Source organism: Aquarana catesbeiana, linkage group LG05 (assembly GCF_042186555.1).
Source record: "Aquarana catesbeiana isolate 2022-GZ linkage group LG05, ASM4218655v1, whole genome shotgun sequence".
NCBI classification, from domain to species: Eukaryota; Metazoa; Chordata; class Amphibia; order Anura; family Ranidae; genus Aquarana; species Aquarana catesbeiana.
Window position 1 is genome coordinate 63,984,805 of NC_133328.1, and position 25,283 is coordinate 64,010,087.

A 25,283-nucleotide genomic window follows, 5' to 3' on the forward strand; every position below is an offset into this window, starting at 1 on the left:
ACCCCTAAAATAATTTTCCGGTCTCAGGGAACCCTTACTAAAACCAACTCATTGGGGGTCAATAGGAAAAAATGTCCCTTACATTGATGGTCAGTGGGAGGATTGCAGCCCTTACAATCCCACCCTTACAGGCAGCTACAACTATCACTGGTGTCATTCTGCTGGTTCTACCAAATGGCACTGACCCTAGAACTATGTAAACACCATTACATAGGAGGTCAGACATCAAAAGCTCAAGGAACCCCAAGCAATAGCTAGAGGATTTCTAGGGTTCTACAGAATCATGTTTGAGAATTAAAGCTACAGACTCTCACAGGTCCAGATGTTTTCCCCCTCATCATCTCCTCCGTTTGCTGGAAGACTCTATGGATGGCTCCACTCTCTCTATCCTGTCTCCTTAGCTACTCAAAGTCAAAACCTGAATTACGTGAGAATTGCTTTTTATTTATTGTTCTGGTAACATTTTACTGTGTGGCTATGACTATACGGATTTGGAATAATATATTAAATACTAGTGTGCTGCCATTAAATTAATAACACCTCAATGTACAGCTGCCACTTCCACTTATAGCTTGTCCCCACACCTATATGTAAACTAAAAAACAATATAGAAAAGTGTAGCTCTGCTTTTTTAAAAGTACCATTATATCAATAACAATATACCATCTAACTGAAAATTTGAATGAAACTAACGTGCATTAGATAGAACACATAACATATAAATAAGTCCGCATAACATATAATTATATCGCAGTTGGTAAATGAAAAAGTTCATAGAAACATTATCAGTGCCATATCTTCATTATTCATAACTTTCTGCATGGAGTGTGTGACCAAAATCCCGGTGCTGCAACCAAATATACACACTGGGGATAAACCTCAGTGCTCAAATTGTGCCGTCACCTTAATACCTGGACATTTAGGTGAATATAGGTCAATACACACCTTCCCTAACCTTAGGAGTTCATAGGAATAGCCAAGGACATCATCAAACACTTTTGCCTCTTTCCATCTAAAATAGCGTACTGTCCCTTTAAACATTCAGTATTGTTGAACTGGACATTGTGGACTCTCAAAACCATATAAATGCCACCATAGCGTACTAATTAAAAATATCCAGCGCATTTTATTGAAATATATTGCACTCACATAATAAAATCATAACATAGTATATAATAGTAAACCTCTAGCTCATGACAAGTAAGCTCCTGCATCATTTTTTCAGTTCTGACGCCAATGTCACCCGGCTCCGCCCTAACGCGTTGTGCCATGTATCATGTGGCTTCATTAGAGGAATCTCTCAGCGCTACACATTTCTATATTGTTTTTTAAACTTTTACTTAAGCCTATCTTGAGCTAAAACACAGACAAAGCCTGTACTGCTGTTGTGGGTGGACATGCAAAATGAGTGGCCTGCTGGGAAATGTAAAGATATGGCTTGTAAATTTAAATTCTTTTTTTGTCCTTATTATAATTAGTATAACAATTCTCTTCTTATTAAGAAAAAAAAAACAATCGATTCCTCATGTGTGCATTTAAAAAAACAGTGCTGGGACATTGCTGTTTTTAGCACACAAACAAGGCAGGAGAAGGTCTGGGTACTGATCACGCCAGACCAGAGAACAGGTAAAGGGATATAAAGAGAAGAGAGAGGATGCATTAATCAGACTGTAATGTGAGTGTACAGCTAGTAATAACAGGAACAGTCCTACGCTGTGTACTTGCTGGCTCTGGGACAGTTTCATGCACTACACCCCCCTGTAGCTACTGTCTAGCTTCAATCAACTTTTGATGGACAAAGCAAACCTTCTCTTTCTATTGATTGATAAGTCTACTTCAAAGAATTCAGACATGTCTTATTACACCCAAATGGGTCACTTCCTCTGAATGCTGAATGGTAATTCCATTTGATGACCAGACGCTAAAATATGCTTTTGTATTATTTGATCTACTTGCTCTAATGACAGTAATTCCAAACCCACAAGCCTTACTCTTTCAACACAGTTATACGGATTACACAGATTTTACAAATGATTGTGTTCTCCAATGCAGAACAGTTTGTATTCCGTAATTAAAGGGAAATCACTGTATATTTTCAGGGAGCACATGTTTTAAATTGTCATTCACATGCTTACCTTTAAAACGCAACTTCCTACTTCGCACCCCCCCCCCTTCCCCCGACAAAATCTTCCCAATTTGAGACCCCCACCCCACCAAATGGAAGTATGTTGAGGGACTCGCAGATTTCAATGGAGCATCAGTGTGGTTGCGATACCTCATTTGTCTATCTTGTCTGTAATCCATTGTGTACTTTCTTAAACCCGATAACAGGATAACAGGAGGTCTGTACTACCATACCAAGTTGATCTATTGATCAACGTCTGTACAACCGCCCTGTTGGATTTTCCCTGCTTGTTCAGCACTGCAGGCTATAGCCTGCAACGCTGATCAGCGTATTCTAATGGAGGGGAAGCTTCCTTACTGTTAGAATACAATAGGTCAGTGAAAAGGATTCCCCCATCTACATTGAATATGTGGATTTGGAAATCAAGTTATTTTTTTTTCCTTCAACCAACTGGTTGCACCAAAAAATATGACTCATCTATGGGCTGCAAAACTTTATATCTCTAGATTGTCTTGATCTGTCTCTGAGCACCTGCCTAAGCACTTTTCACGGTTTCATTTTTGTAGCTCAGACATCCCCAACCTCCGTCATGTTCCACATTCAACTATAATATATATAATATAAGCTACTATACTGGACACTCAACACCCTAATTATCATGATGGTAAATGTTGAAAAGAATGATATAAATTGTCTTAAACTAATCACAATTTTGTGAATATGTAATATTTTGCAAAGATTCTTACCTGGAGATCCTGCCAGTAAGAACACTTCCTTGCGCAGGATGACAAGGCTTAGCAGCCACTTCAATATTAGCAGCACTGTCAGCCTGGAATGCAACTCCTACAATCAGCTGTTGGACTGCCTATATAACAGACCTGATAGGTAGCCCAATAATTAACGGAATAGTCACACAGCAGACTAACAATGCTAATTGTGAAGAGGCTGCTAAGCAGTGTCATCTTGCAACAGGAAGCGCTATTACTGGTGGGATCTCCAAGTAAGAACATTTGCAACAGATTCCTAAAAAAATATTTTTCTAAAACCTTAAGTTTAACCACTTCAGCCCCGGAAGATTTGGCTACTAAATGACCGGGCCATTTTTTGCGATTTGGCACTGCATCACTTTAACTGACAATTGCACGGTCGTGCAACGTTATACCCAAACAAAATTGACATCCTTTTTTCCCCACAAATAGATCTTTCTTTTGGTGGTATTTGATCGCCTCTGCGTTTTTCATTTTTTGCGCTATAAACAAAAAAAGAGCGACAATTTTGAAAAAAACACAATATTTTGTACTTTTTGCTATAATAAATATCCCCTTTTTTTTAAAAAAAAAAAGCAAATTTTTTTTTATCTTAATGTGTTCTATGCATTAAGATAAAAAACTTCTGTGTGCAGAAATCCCCCTCAGCCCCCCAATACTGAGCCCCATCTCGATCCAGCAGTGTTGCACAAGAGTCTCAGCTGTTCAGGACTCTCCCTCCACATGAGACAATTAATTTCAGTAAGCCTATGAGGAGAGAGAGGGGGCGAAGCCGAGCTGCACCTCCATGTCTGAATGGACACACAGCAGCGGCTTGGCTCAGATGTCCCCAAGCTGCTTACTATAGGGCCACTCAACAGGAGGGAGGAGCCAGGAGTGCCGGCGAGGGACGCAAGAAGAGGAAGATCCACTGCACAAAGCAGGGAAGTATAACATGTTTGTTATTTTTAAACAAAAAAAAAAAAACAAGACTTTATTATCACTTTAATCTTTGCATAGTTACATTGATCCAGCTTGAACCAATGTAAGTATGTATGTGCCATACCTGTGGGGTCCCTGTGGAAGCTAAAATCCATATTATCAGAACCGCTTCTACAGTGATCACCACTAGCTTCCGGGTCCAATGCCAATCAGCTGCTCTGTTGTTTACTGAACACAGGAAGTTGGTTGCTTGGCCCAGGCTCCATTCAGAGAACACTTTGCATTTTCAAAATCGATGGAAAGTGTTCTCTTATTGCACAAGGTAAAGATTGTGACATCACTCCCTCCCTCCCCCCCCACCTCTCCACCTCACCCAAACAAACAACACATTGCATTCATTGCATTCATTGAGAAAATACAAGGTGTTCTCTGAATGATGCCTGTGCCAAGCAGCCGACCTCCTGTTTTCACATTGCAGCAGGGCAGCCACTCGGCACAGGATCCATAAGCCATCGATGATCACTGTAACATAAAACTTGCCATACCTAAACCTCAGCTTTAAAGACTTGTATACAGTGAGGCATGATGCCAAACACAACTTTAAAACAGATTTGAGTTTATGTACACGTTAATAAACTATTTACAGTTTTTTTTCTCCATTCTTTTTAATAAAACAAGGGTTATCCAAAGAAAAACCATCCATCGTAAAAATATACACATATAATGTTATCATATAAATGGAATAAATAGCCTGATAGTGGACTGAACCTTTACAAAGAGTAACATTCCTCCATAACATCCGCCTAACATTATAACATTAAAATCTGTAAAAGAAGAACCATAAGACAAATGGGTTTATTTAATAAAACTAGAGAGTGCAAAATCGGGTGCAGCTCTGCATAGAAACCAATCAGCTTCCAGATTTCTTGTCAAAAATGAATTGAAGAAGCTGAAGTTAGAAGCTGATTGGCTACCATGCAGAGCTGCACCAGATTTTACACTCTACAGTTTTAGTAAATCACCCCACAGTCTTTCCAGCTAACTGTGAAGTGAAGGATGATGGGCTTCCAATCAATTGGATTCGGTATACACACCCTCACACTGGAAACACAAAACATTTTTTCGCTAAAATGCTTCAGTATAAACTACAATCAGGACCATTGTTTAGTGTTCTATTGTCCCTATACTGCAAAATTGCTGTCATATTAAAAAAACTGCAGCAGCTCATGAGATCATATATATTTCTATACCACGTACAAATTCAGTTTCCATGTATTAAAGGAGGACTTTAATCTCAATAGCAAGTACAAGTCACCATACGTTTGTATGGCCTTCATGAGCCCCCAGACCACTCCTTTTCCTAATCACTTCCATCTGATTGGAACGAGCAGTGCACATTTGCATACTTGCCAACAGTCCCGATTTTCCCGGGACAATCCCGATTTTGGGACCCTTGTCCCGATCGGGGCTCATCCCGATTAAAATCCCAGGATTTTGCTTTTTTCCCGGGAAATCAGACTGTTTTTGACAAAAACGGCAGCAGGCTACAAAAAGATGTATGTGCAAAATTCAAAAAAATACTAAAGCGCTGAAATGGATATAAGTGAAACCATTAATTATGGGATTGTGTCCCTGTGCAAATTATTCAATTGTGACTTGGAAGAAAGCCAAATAATAAAAGCTGCAAAACTTAAAAGTGTTCAGACACCTAAAACAAAGTAACAAATGAAAAATAATGTGTTGCGCTAATATTAACCTTCAAATCAATTTGTGCTCAGTGTATATATAAATCCCTCCAATTGATTGCTTGGAATAAATGTGAGTGTGATTGGGTCATTAGCACTAAAACCTATACAATGCAATATTGTGCTCAAAAAATAAATGAAATCCCAAATGCCATCTGTGATAATCATTAAATGAAAAATAGGATATAACCATTATATATTGTCCAGTATCAGTATAAGAAATATAGTTGAAAAAGTTAACAAAATTTCCCAATTTTAAGTTAGCTGATAGCCGTTCTTAGTTGTATTAGTTACATAATACATTCCACTCATCCTTATTACTAGGAGTAGTCCCATATGTGATGAAAAACCAAATCTATTCACCAGGATCCCCCAATATTGCTGTATAATATAAGTGTTTCCAGAAGGGTATTCTCAGGTATCACGAGTATATGCAATAAAAAAGAAGAGACATCATTGCGCAATAAACGATTATTTAAAAACAGCAGCACTTCAGCGAGTGCACTCACATAAGCCTGGATTTTCAAATGCCTGGATGGAAGACAATCAGCCGCTTGGGGCGTGGTGAATCCTCACACCGCTTGTTACAAGCTGCTGACCAGCCTCAATACTGTCCATCACTGACTCCTCCTACGCGTTGCGTCACCCGACACGTGACCTTGAAAAATCCAGGCTTATGTGAGTGCACTCGCTGAAGTGCTGCTGTTTTTAAATAATCGTTTATTGCGCAATGATGTCTCTTCTTTTTTATTGCATATACTCGTGATACCTGAGAATACCCCTCTGGGAACACTTATATTATACAGCAATATTGGGGGATCCTGGTGAATAGATTTCGTTTTTCATCACATATGGGACTTCTCCTATTAATACTGATGAGTGGAATGTATAACTAATACAACTAAGAACGGCCATAAACTAACCTAAAATTGGGAAATTTTGTTAACTTTTTCAACTATATTTCTTATACTGATACTGGACAATATATAATGGTTATATCCTATTTTTCATTTAATGATTATCACAGATGGCATTTCATTTATTTTTTGAGCACAATATTGCAGTGTATAGGTTTTAATGACCCAATCACACTCACATTTATTCCAAGCAATCAATTGGAGGGATTTATATATACAATGAGCACAAATTGATTGGAAGGTTAATATTAGCGCAACACATTATTTTTCATTTGCTACAAAAAGATGGCCGCCGCCGAGGACTGTTTCGACGTGTGTTCAGTGGAGAGGGGAGGGGCAGCCAATCGGCTTCTCTCTTCAGTGTACAAGTAGACAATTCTCTTGCACACTGAAGCCGATTGGCTGCACGGATCGGAGACCCCTCCCCTCTCCACTGAACACAAGGAAGAGATCTAAATGGAGCCGCGCTAACCCTCTGCTCCGTGTGTCCAACAAGCGGGGACACTGATGTAAGGACTGGGCTCTGCTGGGGACACTGATGTAAGGACTGGGCTTTGCTGGGGACACTGATGTAATGACTGGGCTCTGCTGGGGACACTGATGTAAGGACTGAGCTCTGCTGGGGACACTGATGTATGGACTGGGGCTCCACTGGGGACACTGATGTATGGACTGGGCTCCACTGGGGACACCGATGTAAGGACTGGGGCTCCGCTGGGGACACTGATGTAAGGACTGGGCTCTGCTGGAGACACTGATGTAAGGACTGGGGCTCCACTGGGGACACTGATGCAAGGACTGGGGCTCCGCTGGGGACACTGATGTAAGGACTGGGCTCTGCTGGAGACACTGATGTAAGGACTGGGCTCTGCTGGGGACACTGATGTAAGGACTGAGCTCTGCTGGGAACACTGATGTAAGGACTGGGTCTCCGCTGGGGACACTGATGCAAGGACTGAGCTCTGCTGGGGACACTGATGTAAAGACTGGGCTCTGCTGGGGACATCTATGTAAGGACTGAGCTCCGCTGAGGACACTGATGTAAAGATTGGGCTCTGCTGGGCACACTGATGTAAGGACTGGGCACTGCTGGGGACACTGATGTAAGGACTGGGCTCTGCTGGGGACACTGATATAAGGACTGAGCTCTGCTGGGGACACTGATGTAAGGACTGGGCTCTGCTGGGGACACTGATGTAAGGACTGAGCCCTGCTGTGGACACTGATGTAAGAACAGGGCTCTGCTGGGGACACTGATGTAAGGACTGGACTCCGCTGGGGACACTGATGTAAGGACTGGGCTCTGCTAGGGACACTGATGTAAGGACTGAGCCCCTCTGTGGACACTGATGTAAGGACTGGGCTCTGCTGGGGACACTGATGTAAGGACTGGGCTCTGCTGGGGAGACCGATGTAAGGACTGGGCTCCACTGGGGAGACCGATGTAAGGACTGGGCTCCTCTGGGGACACTGATGTAAGGAAGGGCTCTGCTGGGGGCACCTGATGTAATGAGGGACTCTACTGGGGGCACCTGATGTAAGGAGGGACTCTGCTGGGGGCATCTGATGTAAGGACGGACTCTGCTGGGGGCACCTGATGTAAGGACGGTTTCTGCTGGGGGCACCTGAAGTAAGGACGGAGTTTGCTGGGGGCACCTGATGTAAGGAGGGACTCTGCTGGGGGCATCTGATGTAAGGACGGACTCTGCTGGGGGTACCTGATGTAAGGACAGATTCTGCTGGGGGCACCTGATGGCATCTGGTGGCAGGTGACGTGGCAGGTGACACGCTCAGGGCTCCCACTGATTCAGCATTATGGTGAGTTGAATGATTTCATTTCATATTCCAATGTAATAATAGAAATAATGCTGTTCAATAATCCTAACACCATAACAACCATGGTGTCGGGATGATTGAAGCGCTAACACCAGGTGTTTGGAGTATCTTTATCTGCTGATTGCTAAACTTTCTGGAATACACATATTTCTATTGTGGTGTAGGTTCTGAGCCTGCTATCTCTCCATTTCTCTTTCTTTCCTTCTCTCTCCTTCCCTCCCTATCTCTTTCTTTCTTTCTCTCTCCCTTCCTCCTTCTCCCTTTCTTTCTCCCTCCATCCCTCGTTCATCTCAGACTCTAACCACACCCCTTTTAAGCCATGATCAATATTTCACTTAAGTCACGCTGCACGCACTGCATTTTTCTTTCCCTGTTATGCCATGTCTACAAACGAATGCCCCGCCCCTAATTATAATCAGACCCCGCCCACAGGCAAAAAGTGTCCCTATACATTTTTTTACAATGTTGGCAACTATGCATTTGTTGCGATTATGTACACACTGCTCTATGCACTCTACAAATCCCATTGTCCACCTGGGGAGCAAGCAAGGGAAAATGTTCCTACATACAGTGGGATCATGGAGAATTAACATAGCCACCCTCTAACAGGAAGTCAAGTCATAGCACCAAAAAATTTGGAGATTTGGAGGAGGCTGAGAGCAATAGCAGGGACTTGTTTGAGTTAAGCATATGTACTTGAATTGAATTCTTTTTTATAAACCAGATTTTAGTGTCACTTAAAGTAGTTGTAAACTCTTACATATACCCAGTGAAGTGACTGGCGTCAGTTGATACACAGAGATGAAGCAAATCCTCCTACAAAAGTTGTACCTGTTTATATGGCGTATATATTCTTTTTTTTTTACATTCGTTCAAAGTGCAGAATTTATATAGGATTGGAGGGAAGGGACACACCCCCCTTTACACAGCACATAGGAACAAAGCTGAGGCTGTCAATCAGCTAGAGCTTCCTCCCCTGTCACCTTTTTTCTCTTGGTGTCAGGAAAATTTGTCAGAGCTGACTCATGCAGGTAGCAGAGGATCAAGGCAGCAGACAGAAAGACACTTAGTGCTCTTGAGACAAGCACACATTATACAGAGGGATATGCTTTGTTCATATTTCATGTCTGAGGTTTACAATGGCTTTAAGCTCTGCTTTTCCTCTCCCAGCCCTGACTGAACAATGAAGGGACAGAACTCACTGCAGGAGGTAAACTGGCAGACTGGCAGCATTGTGCAAAACAACAGAGTCCTAGAGGATTCAGGGTGCAGTCTAAGTGTTGGACATTCAGATAGAAGATGCTGATATTAACCCCTTACTGCCCACCCCAGCGTCCCTTTAAAAAGTTCTGAATGCCTAGTGATCATGTGGCCACTGCCATTGACTGTCACAGCGGTCACGTGATCAGGAGCCGGCCCCGATGGCTACCAATCGTTAGTGGGGACCGAAAGCAGTGAGTGCGAACTCAGCACAAAAACATCAGCCACCACACATATGTGTTATGTGTTACGTGGGGTGGCAGCATGTTCACTGTGCTTATTCTGGTTGTATGTAAAAATACATTTATTACATATTTCAAATACCAAGTAAGTGAATTTAAATATTTGCATGAAGCTCTGCTCTAAAGTTGGCCTGTAATGTTCCTCAAAATAAGAAACAAAAAAAGCTTGGTCTTTGTATGACATCATAACAAAACAGCAGCAATTTTTTACATCTTCGACTTTGGAAATTACAAATAAGACATTTTTAGACAGAGATGTGGATGATAAATCATTTAAAAATGGGCCACCCTATCAAATTAAGCAACACACTGGAAATGTCTTACTGAAAGAGTAGAGAAGGTTCACGTAGAGCCCGTTCACATTACCTACCACTGTGGTAGTATATATGCACCTTATTCTGCATGGCAGCCCATTCATAATGAATTGGTCCCAAAGCAAGAAAAATCACTTCTACTTCATTTTTTTTTTTTAACTGCAGCGCACTGCAAGTTAAATTATGAATTCTTACATGCCGCGATTGGTAGAACAGTAGATGCACTGGGCTGGCATTCCCAATTAATTCCCAATGAATGGTTCTGCAACACATCGGACAATGGCTGGTGCGTTAGAGTAACACAACGCTATAGTGTGAATGGGCCCAGGGGTTAGTAAACACAATACAGCTACCGTATTTTCACCTTCAATACCCAATGCTTTGCAAGGGAATTTACAAACAAACCAACATATAATGCAGACTTTACAAACTACATATTGCCACTCCAGTCCCTTTTTCCAAAAGAGCGTACAATTTAATACCCGTAGAAGTGTCATGAAGCACTGACACAATGGGGGTTATTTACGAAAGGCAAATCCACTTTGCACTGCAAGTGCACTTGGAAGTGCAGTCGATCTAAATCTAAGGGGTAGATCTGAAATGAGTGGAAGCTCTGCTGATTTTATCATCCAATCATGTGCAAGCTAAAATGCTGTTTTTTTATTTTCCTCGCATGTCCCCCTCGGATCTACAGCGACTGCACTTCCAAGTGCACAGTGGATTTTCCTTTAGTAAATAACCCCCACTGTCTAATATTAATTTAGTGTTTGTATATTCAGTATTTGAAATGTGGTAAATCAACTAGAGCACAGAGGCAACGTCCACATAAGCATGGTAAAGGCACTCAAACTCCATGCAGATAGGGACCTGTTGGGATCAGATCCTAGGACCAGCAGCCCAAAAACCCATTGATAAGTCTTATGCCACTGCACTGTTCATTCTGTATAAATTCAAATGTATACAGATTATGGGACAATTATTTTTTTTACTTATAAGATTCAGTTATTCTTTTTCCTTTCAAATCCCCCCAAACCAGTATATGGGGTAAACAGATCTCCTTAAAAATGACTCCGTAAATCAGTCACTGAAAGTGAAGCTCAATTTGATGTGTCTTACCCGGGACGCCGGTGTCTAAGGCTGGCATTGTCCTTCATGGAGACGCCATCTTGTAAGCTTATGTCAGGGTTGGTGCTCTCTATTACCCCTACATACGGTCTGACGCCTCGTTCTCGGTCACCTGTGGCCTCTTCAAACAGGACTTGACCGCTGAGCTTACTGAACATTATGGTGTTCATGGCAGCACAAAATGAAGTTCCTTTCCTGATTCCAGACGACAATGAAATCTCGAATGTCAACTAATCAATGCCTGGAGAAGAAAAGAGAAAATGTCAGTTTATTTCTCAGCAGGTCTATCAGCACACACAGAAAACTACTAAAAATAAGTTATGCAATTGACACCCCCGAATATTTTGTCCTTGGACTGTCATTGGTTGCTGTGGGATTACCTTTTTTTGCCTGTTAGGTTTGTCAGATGCAGCAACAGATTTCAGTTTACCAATAATAATTCAGATTAGACCATTAAAAAATATGTTTTGATTGGTTATTATGGGTTACTAATTTGTTTATTGATCATGGATTTTCTATGCAGAGAACAAATACTCTACATTGCTTTGGCACCCATTTGATGTCAATGTTCTCCCCTCCTATCTTCTTTTTTTTACATTTAACACATAATAACTGTGTACCGAAAATGTGTGCGGTATTGGGCTCGAGAGGAGCCGCTGAACTAACAATCCAGTGTTAGTACAGCAATCCCCCCCACTGTGCTATTGTTTTCAGCCATTGGCTGAGAGTGCTGATCGGTCATGCCTCTTCAACAGAAGTCGGTCATTTGGCCAGCTTCCGTCGGACTGGCTGCTGTACACACAGGCCGAATATTGGCCGGTTTCTATTGGACCAGCCAATACCGCCCGATATTCATGCCGTGCGTACAGGGCTTTAGGGTGTCTCGACTCTGGATGGAGGAACAATGGAGACACCTTTGGACAGCAGCGTTGTCAGTCTAGAGAGAGGTTAAGGGTAAACTATCAGATTTAGATATACTTGGCTAACCAATCAAAGCCGAACTCCAGATAACACTTTTTAACCTCCCTGGCGGTATGATTATTTCAGATTTTTGCGTCTCAAAGCGGTACAATTTGGCATTTTATATTGTAGGCCTGTAATTCTTAGCAATAACACACTTAAATCTGTCCACCAAGAGTCTAGTAGATATCCCGGATATGATGAAGTATGAAACACAAAATCATAAATTATAATACAATAAATAAATATAAATAATTATAAAAAATAATAATATAATAATAATAAAATTACTTTCCCCACGATTCACTATCGCTTAATTCTGCAAGTGTTCTAATTTACTATCGCTGTTTTCTAGCTGGTCTAAAGCCACTTTTGACGTAAAGGGACACTTTTTGGTTGCTTTGGACAATCTCCAGTTTCCAGGCAGAAAGAACAGTATATATCATATAAAACTGCATGCAGGGCACTGGACAAATCACTGGGGACAAAAGGGATGTGAAATAATTTCATACAGTACTGTAATCTGTAAGATTACAGTGTACTGTATGTGTTATGAATTTTCACTTTTTTGAATTTGCCACCAGGCTCCGCCCCCGTGCGTCGCGGCGCTCGCAGGGAACGGAGCCTGGCACACAGGACATCGGGGCGGAGGACAGAGCCCGCAGACACATTGGGGGGACATTGCAGGATCCTGGGGACAAGGTAAGTACACTGAACCAGGATCCTGAGATGTAATCCCGAGTGTGGCTCGGGGTTACCGCTAATGGTGCTGAAATGTAACCCCCGAGTCACACTCGGGAAAACCGCCAGGGAGGCTACACAGTTACAGGACAGCTTTTTTTCCTTTTGCTATAAATGTTTTATATCAATAAATAAAAGATGACCATTGTAAGCACCACTGTGAGTGGTAAATAATTTGTCTCAACTGCCACTTTGTTTGGACAGCTTGGTCTGTTAAAGGAATTTGATAATTAACAGACTTACTGGCTGCATCACAAGCCTAAAAAAGAATAATGCAGCCACTGTAAGCTGCAATTAAAAAACAGGCATATAAAAACAGGCAGATTTTGGGTCCGTATCTCATTCAGTAGAAGTGCTTAACCCCAACTAATATCAGCAAGTCTGCCCTTACTTTATAGGGGATCTAAAGGGGCTGAGTTCCAGAAGATATTAGCGGGGTAATCTTTAAGCAGCAGTGTGGAGTGGTTTGTAGGGACTTGCATGTTTGCTACACTAGTATAGGATCCTCCTGCTTTTCCCTCAACCACTTGCCCTCTATTAGGTGGGGGCTGAGAGCTTCTACTGAAGGGGATAATTCAAAAACGACCTGTTCTTATACGAAGTGTGTCTAAAAAGTTTGGTGAATGAACCAATATGTAAACGGCAACATGGGCCAGGTGTGCGTGCTTGCACAGAGCTATCCAGAAGCACATCGAGAAGTGCCACCTAGCATGGAGTACACGTGACCTTCAGGGTAAACCCGTTATGGGCAGTCGAACATAGTCAGCATGAGAGGTAGGGTCACAGTGCAATGGAGCAACAAGTGAACATCAAGTTCTGCTACAAAATTGGGGAGAATGGCAACGGAGACACATGAAATATTGGTGCAAGTGTACGGGACGGAAGCCGTGAGCAGAAAATGTGTTTACGGTTCAAACGTTTTTGCAACGGAAGTAAACGACTGAGGATGAGCCACGTTCGGGTCGGCCTTCAACAAGCAGAACCCCAAACATGATCAAGCGAGTGCGACAGATGCTGGCATGAGATTGGTGACTCTACTATTGATGGCAGAGGAAATGGGCATTAGCATGGACACGGTGCGCACCATCGTCCGTGAAGATTTGGGTAAGTGGAATCTGTTCCTAGTTTGTGCTGCACAAGCTGACAGATGAACAAAAAGCAAAACGGATGGAAACCTCTGGAGATTTCATTTCCATGTGTGAGCAGGATTCATCCTTTCTGCGAACCATTGTCACAGGGAATGAGACCAGGTGCTACCAGTTCAATCCAGAATCCAAGTGGCAATCGATGGAATGACGATCAGCTGTCCCTGTCAGAACACAAAAGCTTAGCGGGGAGATCGTTGTACCAAAAAGAGTCCCCTGCAAAAGTCCAAGGTCAAGACAATGTTGATTGCCTTTTTTCGATAACGATGGCATCATCCATAAGGGGATCCAAGAATGTGTGCAAGCAGTTCTGCAATCGATTCCTAAAGATGCCTTTGCTGACAGTTTCCAGAAGCTTTATGAACCATGCCAAAAGTGTGTTGTGAAGGATAAAGGTCATTTGTCTGTATCATCTGTTTTGTTTGTTTTCTGCTACCATTCACCAAACTTTTTCGATACACCTCATATGCCTGTAATAGGTATAAAATGTTAGTGCAATTTTTACTTTACAATTTTAATAAACCAAGTGATCTGTGCAATCTAGCAAGCTTTTTTTTTTGTTTTTTTGTTTTTTTTAGTTTGAAGCATTTTTCCTCGGATTCTTGTCACAGAGCCTGTAATGATTTTCAAAGCTGTGATTCTTTGCTCTTCTAAGATCTTCAATAGTGACTAATCCTGATGAGAACATCCTAATGTGTGTCTATACCTTTTTTACAGCACTTGGAAGATGTACAAAAACATTACACAGAGTTCAAGGTCATTAATTGATCTTGATAATTTCGTGTAACAAAAAATCTGTATTTTACATGACTAGAAGTCTGGCAACACAAAACTAATAAAAGCTTATTTCGGCTTGGTCAATAAGATATGCACATAGGAGGTCTTTCCGGTAAAATGAATTGTAACAAACTGAACTAGCAGCATCTATATCAAACTAATAGATCGGTTTGGCACGACTTGGCTAAGGATCAAGTCTTGCATCACTAAAGATTAACAAAAGTGTACAGGACAACCATTAAAAGGGGTTTCTACTTTTAGAGAGAACTTAGTATATCGCACAGCCTCTACATCATGTGGCTGGCAATTATCAGGGGTTACCTAGTTCAGAACTCCTACTGATTAACTTTAAATAGCACTGCAGAGTAACTCCCGGACTACCACTGTTTGTAACTCTACTCATTTTTCTTTGGTGTGAGAAAGTCAGAACCATAGGCGTGCGCACAGGGTGTGCCAGGTGTGCTTGGGCACACCCTAATCACCCTGTGCTGGGCACATTTCCCCTGCTGCTTGGTTGCAGAGAAAGGAATTGGGGAATATCTGTCCTTAGTCCCTTTCTCTGTCTCAAAAGTGAGACATCAGGGGTCTGTTTAGACCCATGATATTTCATCAAAGCCCCCCAATGGAGCTCTTAAAACAATTGTAAAAAAAAAAAGTAATATAACATTTTAAAAAAATGTTTGTAAAAAATTATAAAATTGTAAGAAAGTAATAATAAAAAAATATATAAAAAATAAACTACTGACACCAATCTCTGCCCTTCTGACACCGTCCACTGCTCTACCGACACTGTCCATTGCCCTACTGCCCTATAAATACAGTATAGGCACACATATGAGCTTTGGGGTGCACACCCTAATGCAATAAGCTGTGCACACCTATGGTCAGAACCCCATTGTCCTCCCAACCTTGAGAAGACCCAATGAGTTTCCGAACACCAACTGCTCTGCTACAAGTGAGAATTAACTGCTTCAACTAGTGGGAACCTTGGAACTGTTTAGACAGCAAGTCAGAGGGGCTGGGAATAAGGACATCTATATTGGCCAGCAACAGGAGGCATGTGGACATATTTTCTTTCTCTCTGAACAATCTCTTTAAGAGTATAGGGACTATTTTCCTGTCTATAAATGAGGTCAAATCTCCTCATCTTGTGATTTTTAGGAAGGAGTGCTGAGGAAAGGTTAGGTAGTCTGGCTCCACTAAACTGGTAACGTCTATTTTTTTTTGGTTGATATGGTATGTACTGGGGAGGTCCTGCCAATAAAGTTACAGAAAGATATAAGAAATTGACCTATACAAAGCAGGTGTATTAGTTTGGCTGAATTCAGTCAATGATAAAGTCTTGTTTAACAAGACATCGTTTAAAGAGACATTTATTAATGGGATTTTCAATGTTCAAAGAAATTGGAGATTCTAGTTTCTTTTGGTTCATCAAAAACAAAATTGGCACATCTTTGTGCTTCCCAACCCTACCATGTTAAGTAAGCATTTAGTGTTCGACCCTTCCAGTGATGTTGCGTGCCTGTGTCCCCATGTGGTTCCACTCTCCAACCCCTAAGTCTTGTAGACATAGGGGTCAGTGGGTGGAATCAAAGTGGACAATTTTCCTGGTGGAGGACAAGAATGTTGAATGCTGAAGTGTCTAAAAGAGGTTGTAGCACCAGAACAGAGAGAAGAAGACATGGGCTCCAATAAAGGTAAGCACACTATCTGTTCTTTTTTTCAAGTATAAGTGAACTGATTTAAGTAATAATTTGGGGATGATGACAGGGATGCTATAAGGCTGTATTGGGGCTGTATTGGTTCTGATTGCACACCTCTACATAGTTCCATGACTATTGTAAAAACGGTATCAAAAGCCAAAATTGTTTTATTCGTTTAGGTTGGGGTGTGGAAGTGTTAGAACCCCCGATCATGTTTTAACTGCTGTTTTTGTTCACCTTCTCTATTTGTGCTGGTGTTAATTATCACCAGCACAGAAGGTGTTGGAAATTCTAAATATTACAGATGTCCCTGAAACAGGAGGTGAGGGGAAAACTTCTAATGAGGACACCTGTTATGGTGACAACCAAAAAAAGGTTTCCACTCACTTTTTTTTGCCACTTCCTGTTGTATCTTCAGGACAGGAAGTCAGGGGCAATCTCCTCAATGAGACACAGAAATAACAAAAAGCCTGACTGAGTTTTTACAATGCCCTGCTCTATCCAAAGCTAAAAATGTAGGTTTAGCTATACTGTAAGAAATAACCCCTTTTTTTTTTATGATAACATAGTTGCCTTTTTTTTTTTTTTTTTATTGTGATAACGTAGTTGCCTTTTTGTTTCTTTTTATTGTGATTCTGTACTTAAGTTTCAAAACGGACATGTTCATCACAAAATAATTAGTGCAGCTTGTCTGCCGTGACAGTAGAATTGTAGTGTTCTTTTTGGTTATTCAATAATCGAGGCCCATGTGTACACTAAAGGCGTTGCTGTGGAAAATGTTGTAAAATGCAACCATCCGTGTTTAGGAATGCTCTATGTCTACTCCCGCCTGTCTTCCAATTTTCAGGATGCAGCAAAATAGGACACACAGAGCCATGAGGAGGGAGAGAGGAGCGGACAGCATACAATGAAGATAATTGGCTGAAGACAATGCTGTGATTTGTTATACTCAATCGACCTTCCTCTTCTCTGCTCGCTGTGACTCTGTACAGTATGATTTTTGTGTGTTTACTCTTCTACGGCAATTACAGCCATGCATTGAGATGATCCATTACATTTCTGTCTCAGTCTATTAATGCCCTTTAATTATCCATATACATGTCCCTGCATTATACAATGATTACCATAACAGACTAAACGGGCCGAGGAGGGTGATGGGGGGGGAAGCCTATATTTATACATTTATATATTTGAGGTACCCATACAGCGCTGACAATTTACGCAATGCTTTACATATATATGTATATTGCATACTCACATTGGTCCCTGCCCTCAAGGAGCTTACAATCTAAGGTCCCTGCTTCCCATCCATACATACACATACTAGGGCCAATTAGACAGGAGCTAATTAGCCTGCCAGTATATCTCTATACTTTTACTTATCTGTGCTCAATAGCATTGGGCTTACTGAACAAAGGCTAAATAAAATATGTGACAATCAATAAACAAATTAAATAAGCAAAAGCAACCAATGAGAATCCACTTTATTGTACTCAAGTCAGGGAGATCTTAATGCAAAGTCCAGATTAGTCACTATGGTTTACTATGATTTGTTTTGACCCTAACCAGATTTCACCTTCACCCAGAGAGAAAGCAAACTAAAACCCAACATAGTCAAAAGCAATGAGGGGAATTTATCAAAACTGGAGCATGTATGAATGGCAGCCAATCAGCTTCTATCTTTCATTTTCAAAGCCTAACTGAACAAGCTAAAGATAGAAGCTGATTGGTTATCCTGCACAGCTGCTCCAATTATGAAGAAGTCCCTCAAATTATTTTTTCCTTTAATTTAATCTTCATATGTAAAAAAGAATGAAAACTACTTAAGGCATTAACCAGCTAAGTATAATTTAATCTGACTAGATTACCTAGCAAAGCCTCTGAGATGCTTAAACCTAAATGTCAGACAATTATTAGCAAATGATGCAGAACAGCAAATCTGTCGGAAGACTATTACTATTACATCAGAAGATAAAACTGTCTAAGAAAGAGGCTTGTGGTATACACGTTGTAACATCAGGGTAGTAATAATAATTATGAATAGCGTAAATTGCATAAGGCCACTTTCACGCTTAGGCGCTTTTCAGCCATTTTAGCGATAAAAATAGCACCTGAAAAGCGCTTCTCAAGCCACCACAATGTGAAAGCCCGAGTGCTTTCACACTGGGGCGGTGAGCTGGCAGGACGGGAAAAAAAAGTCCTGCAAGCAGCGTCTTTGGGGCGATGCGAGAGCAGTGTACACACCGCTTCCAAAACGCCCTGCCCATTGAAATCAATGAGTAGCACAGCGCCGCTAAAACGAGCAGTGTTTTACCACTAGCGTGGGGCAGTGTTCAGTGTGGAAGTGGCCTAAGATTAAATTACATAGTCATTAAAGTGACTTAGGGGTTGATTTACTGAATGTGGTTGTAAACCATTACATGTACCCTGTGAAAACATCAGGTGATACACATAGATGATACACATTGAATATCCAGGTAATCTACGGAAATGAAAAGAATCCTCCTATATAAGTTGTACCTGTTTATCTGCACCCATCTGTCCCGTACCGCCTTCTACAACACACAGATCCAAAAGATTTTTCTCAGTAGCAGAAAGCAGTAGGCAGAGATCTGATGTCACACACATACACTGCAGAGCTAGAGCACAGAGCTGGGTGTAATCTGACAGCTGATTGGAGGAAAGTGACACACCCCACTCTTCACAGAAACATAGACCTGAGGATATCAGTCATCTGCTGTGTGCTGGAGGGGTGGGCAGGCGGTCTCCTGGGAGGCCGCGGTGTTGGCTTAATCTATTAGGAGTGAGGCATGCAGACAAGAGAGAGAAAGAGAGAGATCAGAGAGGAACCAGTGCATTGGATTCAGGTTAGTACACACTATAGTAGGATGTGCATTGTTCATTTTACATGTCTGAGGTTTACAACTACTTAAAAAAAAAAAAAGGCTGTTCACTTTGTAAGGGGAGTTGCACTTTGTAAGGGAATTAGCCCCAAAGCCTAGTGAATATGGTAGAGTTTCACTTTGCAAAGAATATCCAATCACATGCAAAGAAAATAAATATAAACAGCATTTTTTGTGTGCACATGATTCGATAATTGGAAGTCTGCAAGCTTAAAGCAGAGTTCCACCCAAAAATGGAACTTCTGCTTTAAGGGAAGGTGACCCCCTGACATGCCAAATTTGGCATGTTATTTTTTTTTTGGGGGGGGGGGCGGAAACCCTCTTTTTAGAGGGTACCAGCTCCCACTTCCTCCCTGGGACCGCGGTACCGGAAGTAAGTTCATCTCTCCCCCTCCCTCTCGGCAATCATCTGGGACACGTCACAGGTCCTTTTTTTTTTTTGCGGAACTCCGCTTTAACTTCACATTCACTCTGAGGAAAATTCCCTTGCAAAGTGAACAGCCCTATTGCCTTTAGTAAATCACCCCCTTTAAACTTTTTTTCTAAGACAGCAATAGGCTTAATTACAGGTCCGAAATCTGTATTCACTTAGAACACCCCAATTGATTTTCATATTTAACAAATAAATGTATTTTGTACAACGTGAAGGAGTATTTAAAGCAAAAAAAGAGTTTGACAATTGGGTGCAAAACTCTTGTCATTAATCAAATCTAAAGCAAATCAACAAAGGTAGTCATTATTTTCGTAATCTTTGGGCAAACATATGAATTTTTAACCAATATGCACATGAGAATCTTTTATATCATGCACTTTGCAGAGAGCATATAAACAACATAAAAGATAACAAAAAGAAAAATAATATAAGCATCGGTGGATCATAGCAAGGTACGCTCATAAGGGTTAAAATCAAAGGGAATCTGTCACCAAAAACGCTAAAAAACACAGCAGTTCACCAATACAAGTAACATGTTTCTGCTGAATCTATCAGTGTCTTGACTAATGTTACTATGTAATACTAAGTTCACTGCGAATGTTGAATTTAAAGTAATGTGTCTGCAGAGTCCAGGCAAAGAACAGGGCTGGGAACTCCCAAACCCAACAAGTGTCTTAATTAAAAGGAGGGCACCAAAACTACAATTTTTCCACAGCTGAGTATAAATACTAAGAAATTACTATTTTGTTTTGCTCTTCCCTTTTTTTTCTCTTTTGTTTTATTAAAGTTTATTTTGTAGAATGCAATAACACAAATACAACACTGTACTAACAAAAATAAATAAAATTATTAATGTACATTACATAAACACTTAATGTTACGCTCCTAATATTTAGACAATATAGTTAGAATAAAAAGAGATGCCAGGAAGATATCACTGATAATATGACTTTTGACACCTTCAGCCGCCTCTCTGCATGTAATAAGAGCAGTCAACACATCTGTCATTTGACGCAAGATTATTGGTGATGATCAAACTAAGAAATTAACAAGTCATTGTTTTTTTTTTTTATTTGCCTTAATATTTTCTAATTGATTCATATGTCCCCTGGAGAGTTGTGCAATTTAGGCAATCTAAAATTGTATGATCCTCTGCAAACTGCATGCTATGCAACCATGAATGCAAGCATTAGAAAAAATTCACCTGGTCTTCCAAGTTTACGTATAACAGTGAGTTATGTTTCAGAATGCAGAAAAAGCGTAAAGCTTCAAATAAATACTCCTATCCAGGAGCTAGCAGAAAAATCCAGGGCAAAAAATGCTTGTTTTGGCATGTAATTACACACATTTATAAGTGTTTACCAGCATATGACATTTACTGTAAAAGTGCGTAAACTCTATCTATTGGCTAGAATATTTATGTATTCTGGCCACTGGAATGTACTTATATGCAGACATGTGCATTTATGCCCGTATGTGCAGAAATTATGGCAGGTTTGAATGCAGGTTTGGGGCATTTTTTTTTTTTTTTTTGCCCTTGAACACTGCTCTAAAATAAGAACCTGAATGCCACAAGGTGCACAGTTGTATTGGGGTTGATTTACTAAAACTGGAGAGTGCAAAATCTGGTGCGGCTGTGCATGGAAGCCAATCGGCATCTAACCTCAACTTGTTTTAGTAAATCAACCCCACTGATTGAATAAATAAAAAATAAAAGCAGCATTTTTTTCTGCTCCTGTGCACGAGGCCAAAAAGTGTTTTATTTTAATCAGTTATTTACCCATTATTTTATGTATCACTGTCAGGTATCCTTCTACCAGTACAGTACTGCCTTTCCAGAACATATCGAATTCCCAACCCTGACACTACCTGCCTGGAGTTTGCATGTTCTTCCTGTGCGGTTTTCCTCTGGGTACTCCGGTTTCCTCCTACACTCCAAAGATATGCTGGTAGGTTAATTGGCTCCTGTCTAAATTGGCCCTAATATACAGTGGGGAAAATAATTATTTGATCCCCTACAGATTTTGTAAGTTTGTCCACTTACAAAGAAATGAAGGGTCTATACCTTTTACCTTTTAAATGATAGAGACAAAATATTAACAAAAAATCCAGAAAAAACACATAAAACAAATGTTATAAATTGAGTTGACGTTCAGTGAGTAAAATACGTAATTGATCCCCTACCAACCAACAATAATTCTGGCTCCCATAGACTGGATACAGAGTGTGCTCATGTGGCATACAGATTAGGCCTGTCAATTTAAGAAGGTGCTCCTAACAACAACTCATTATGTGTATAAAAGACACCTGTCCACAGAATCTCTTTCTTCCATTCAAACCTCACCTTCATGGACAAGACCAAAGAGCTGTTAAAGGACATCAGGGACAAGATTGTGGACTTGAACAAAGCTAAAATGGGCTACAAGACCATCAGCAAGAAGCTTGGTGAGAAAGAGACATCTGTTGGAGCGATTATTCGCAAACGGAAGAAATACAAAATAACCATCAATCGCCCTCAGTCTGGAGCTCCATGCAGGATTTCACCTCATGAGGTAAGAACAATCATAAAAACAGCGAGGGATCAGCCCAGAACTACACGGGAGGAGCTTTTGAATGATCGCAAGGCAGTTGGGACCACAGTCACCAAACAAACTATTGGTAACCCAATACACCGCCATGGATTGAAATCCTGCAGTGCCCACAAGGTCCTCCTCCTCAAGAAGACACATGTACAGGCCTGCCGGAAGTTTGCAAATGAACATCTAAATAATTCAAGGAAGGATTTGGAGAAAGTGCTGTGGTCCGATGAGACCTAAATTGAGCTCTTTGGCATTAACTCGACTCACCGTGTTTGAAGGAAGAAAAATGCTGACTATGACCCATAAGAACACCATCCCTACAGTCAAGTATGGAGGTGGAAACAAAATGCTTTGGGGCTGTTCCTCTGCTAAAGGTAAAGGCCGACTTTGCCACATTGAGCGGCCAATGGACGGGGTCATGTATTGTAAAATCTTGGATGAGAACCTTCTTCTTTCAGCCAGACACTGAAGATGGGTCATAGATGGTCTTAAATCATGACAATGACCCAAAACAAAGAAACAAAGGAATTGTCTCAAGAAGAAGCACATTAAGGTCATGGAGTGGCCTAGCCAGTCTCCAGACCTTAAGCCTATAGAAAATTTATCAAGGGAGCTGAAACTTCGAGTTGCCAAGTGACAGCCAAGAAACCTTAAGGATTTAGAGAAGATTTGTAAGAAGAGTGGACCAAAATCCCTCCTGAGATGTGTGCAAACCTGAAACCAACTAAAAGAAACATTTTACTTCTGTGCTTGTCAACAAGGGGTTCTCCACCAAGTACTAAGTCATGTTTTACTTGGGGATCAAATACTTATTTTAATCACTGCAACTCAATTTAAAATTTGTTTTATGTGTTTTTTTATGGATTTTTGGTCTCTATCATTTAAAATACACCTATAAAAAAAATTATAAACCCTTCATTTCTTTGTAAGTGGGCAAACTTACAAAATCTACAGGGGATCAATAATTATTTCCCCCCTGTATGTATGTATGAACGTGAGTTGGGGACCTTAGATATATGTGAATGTATAATATATATGTAAAAGTGCTGCATAAATAGACTACTAGTGCTACAAGTACCTGGAATAAATAAATAAATAATTAAATATCACCTGAAATACAGGTGGTAAAAGAGGCTGTATGATGTTACCTACTAGGTAAACTAATTAAATGGAACACTGTCCCATAATATTTTATTATATCCACTGCTAATCTAATTCCAATCTAAATAGGCTTCCAATATAAGGGGGCATAAAAATCATTACCAGCACTTTGAGTGAAATATTGTTTTTTTGTTTTTTGTTTTTTTTTTTATTACAAACTTAATACAATTTGTGGAAATAAAGAGGTTTGCAAGCCTTCACGACCACAAACCACATCAGTGACCCAACATAGAGTTCAGTGACCTGTGGACATGGCTTCACTATCCACTTAGTGACTCCGATTTCCTAAGGTGGTAAGCTCGTTGCCCTGAGCCACTATTCTCCGACAGTGCAGAACCGAGGTCTCCCCTAGTTTACTCCAAGCAAATGTGACGCACATGTGGATGCTCATAAATTACACACAAGAAAAACAGCCTAGTACTATGCACATTCAAATACATTACAGTCAACCACATGTCGTAAAAGCCTATTTCCGAGTGCATATCCCCTAGCCTCACATATATTTTAAAAAATTGATATATTTTATGTTGAGTAACATTTTAATGTTCACGTTTTCTAATTGTTACACTATTCAGGCTTAGAAATATTTTAATGTAATGATTTGAAAAAAAAATAATTAAATAAAATATTTCCCTCCTTAAGTATAAAAAAACCTATGCTATGATTTCACATATAAAATAAACAACTGTATTAAAAAAAAACTCTTTAATAAATAAACTGTTTTGCCTCTCAAACATGATCAGGAAGCATCACAATTAGATAGTGTTCTAGTTTATAATGTAAAAAATAGACATATGTTAAAAAAAAAGCACTCAGCCAGCAAAGGTGAACATTTTCTAAATTCTCAATCACGTTTAATGCGCGTTCACACCCCCAGCCCCGCTTTGCTCTATACGTGCATGCATTCTCAGATGTACTTGCAGGTCACCTCTGCAAGACGTATGTTTCATCAATCTGACAAAAAGTTCAGTCGTTGTGTGCAAATGGGTCAAACAGGTGCGAACGTACAAGCACACATGCGCAGTTTAAACTGCCGTACTTTAATTGATAAAACAGACATGTTTGATGATTGATTCAATTTAAAAGAAGTTAAAAAAAAAAAAAAAAAGTTTTACATCTGTTTTATTGCTCATAGTGTAAAAAAATACATACTATCAAATTAATTTTATGACCATAGATAGTATAGTTTACTGATTGTCAGAAGTATTATAGTATTAGCTAGTATAGTGAATCTAAATATATATAAGAAGTCATAATAATATATATATATATATATTTATTTAAATAAATATGTACTTACTGTATATATATATATATATATATATATATATATATATATATATATATATATATATATATATATATGTATATATATATATATTTGTATATATATATATATAAAATATATATATATATAGCGAGAGAGAGAGAGAGAGAGAGAGAGAGAGAGAGAGTCTGATTTAATTGTATTGCAACTGTACTGTTTGCCCTAACGTTGTAAAGCGCCGTGCAAACTGTTTGCGCTATATATATCCTGTATAATAATAATATTAATAAAAATAATATGTACTGTATATATTTGGTATTAAGTATACATAGATTGATTATACCCCCGTATACGGAAATCAT

At 40.1% G+C, this 25,283-nt stretch overlaps 1 protein-coding gene across 3 annotated transcripts in view; it reads right to left on the reverse strand.

Moving 5' to 3' along the window:
• Positions 1 to 25,283, reverse strand: part of MKX (mohawk homeobox) — a 179,140-nt gene that overhangs the window by 146,100 nt on the left and 7,757 nt on the right. For all 3 annotated transcript variants that reach the window (XM_073629834.1, XM_073629833.1, XM_073629835.1), the window contains exon 2: positions 11,244 to 11,493. In XM_073629834.1, coding sequence (XP_073485935.1) covers positions 11,244 to 11,422 — 179 coding nt within the window. In that variant the 5' untranslated portion in view covers positions 11,423 to 11,493. The remainder of the gene's footprint in view (positions 1 to 11,243; positions 11,494 to 25,283) is intronic.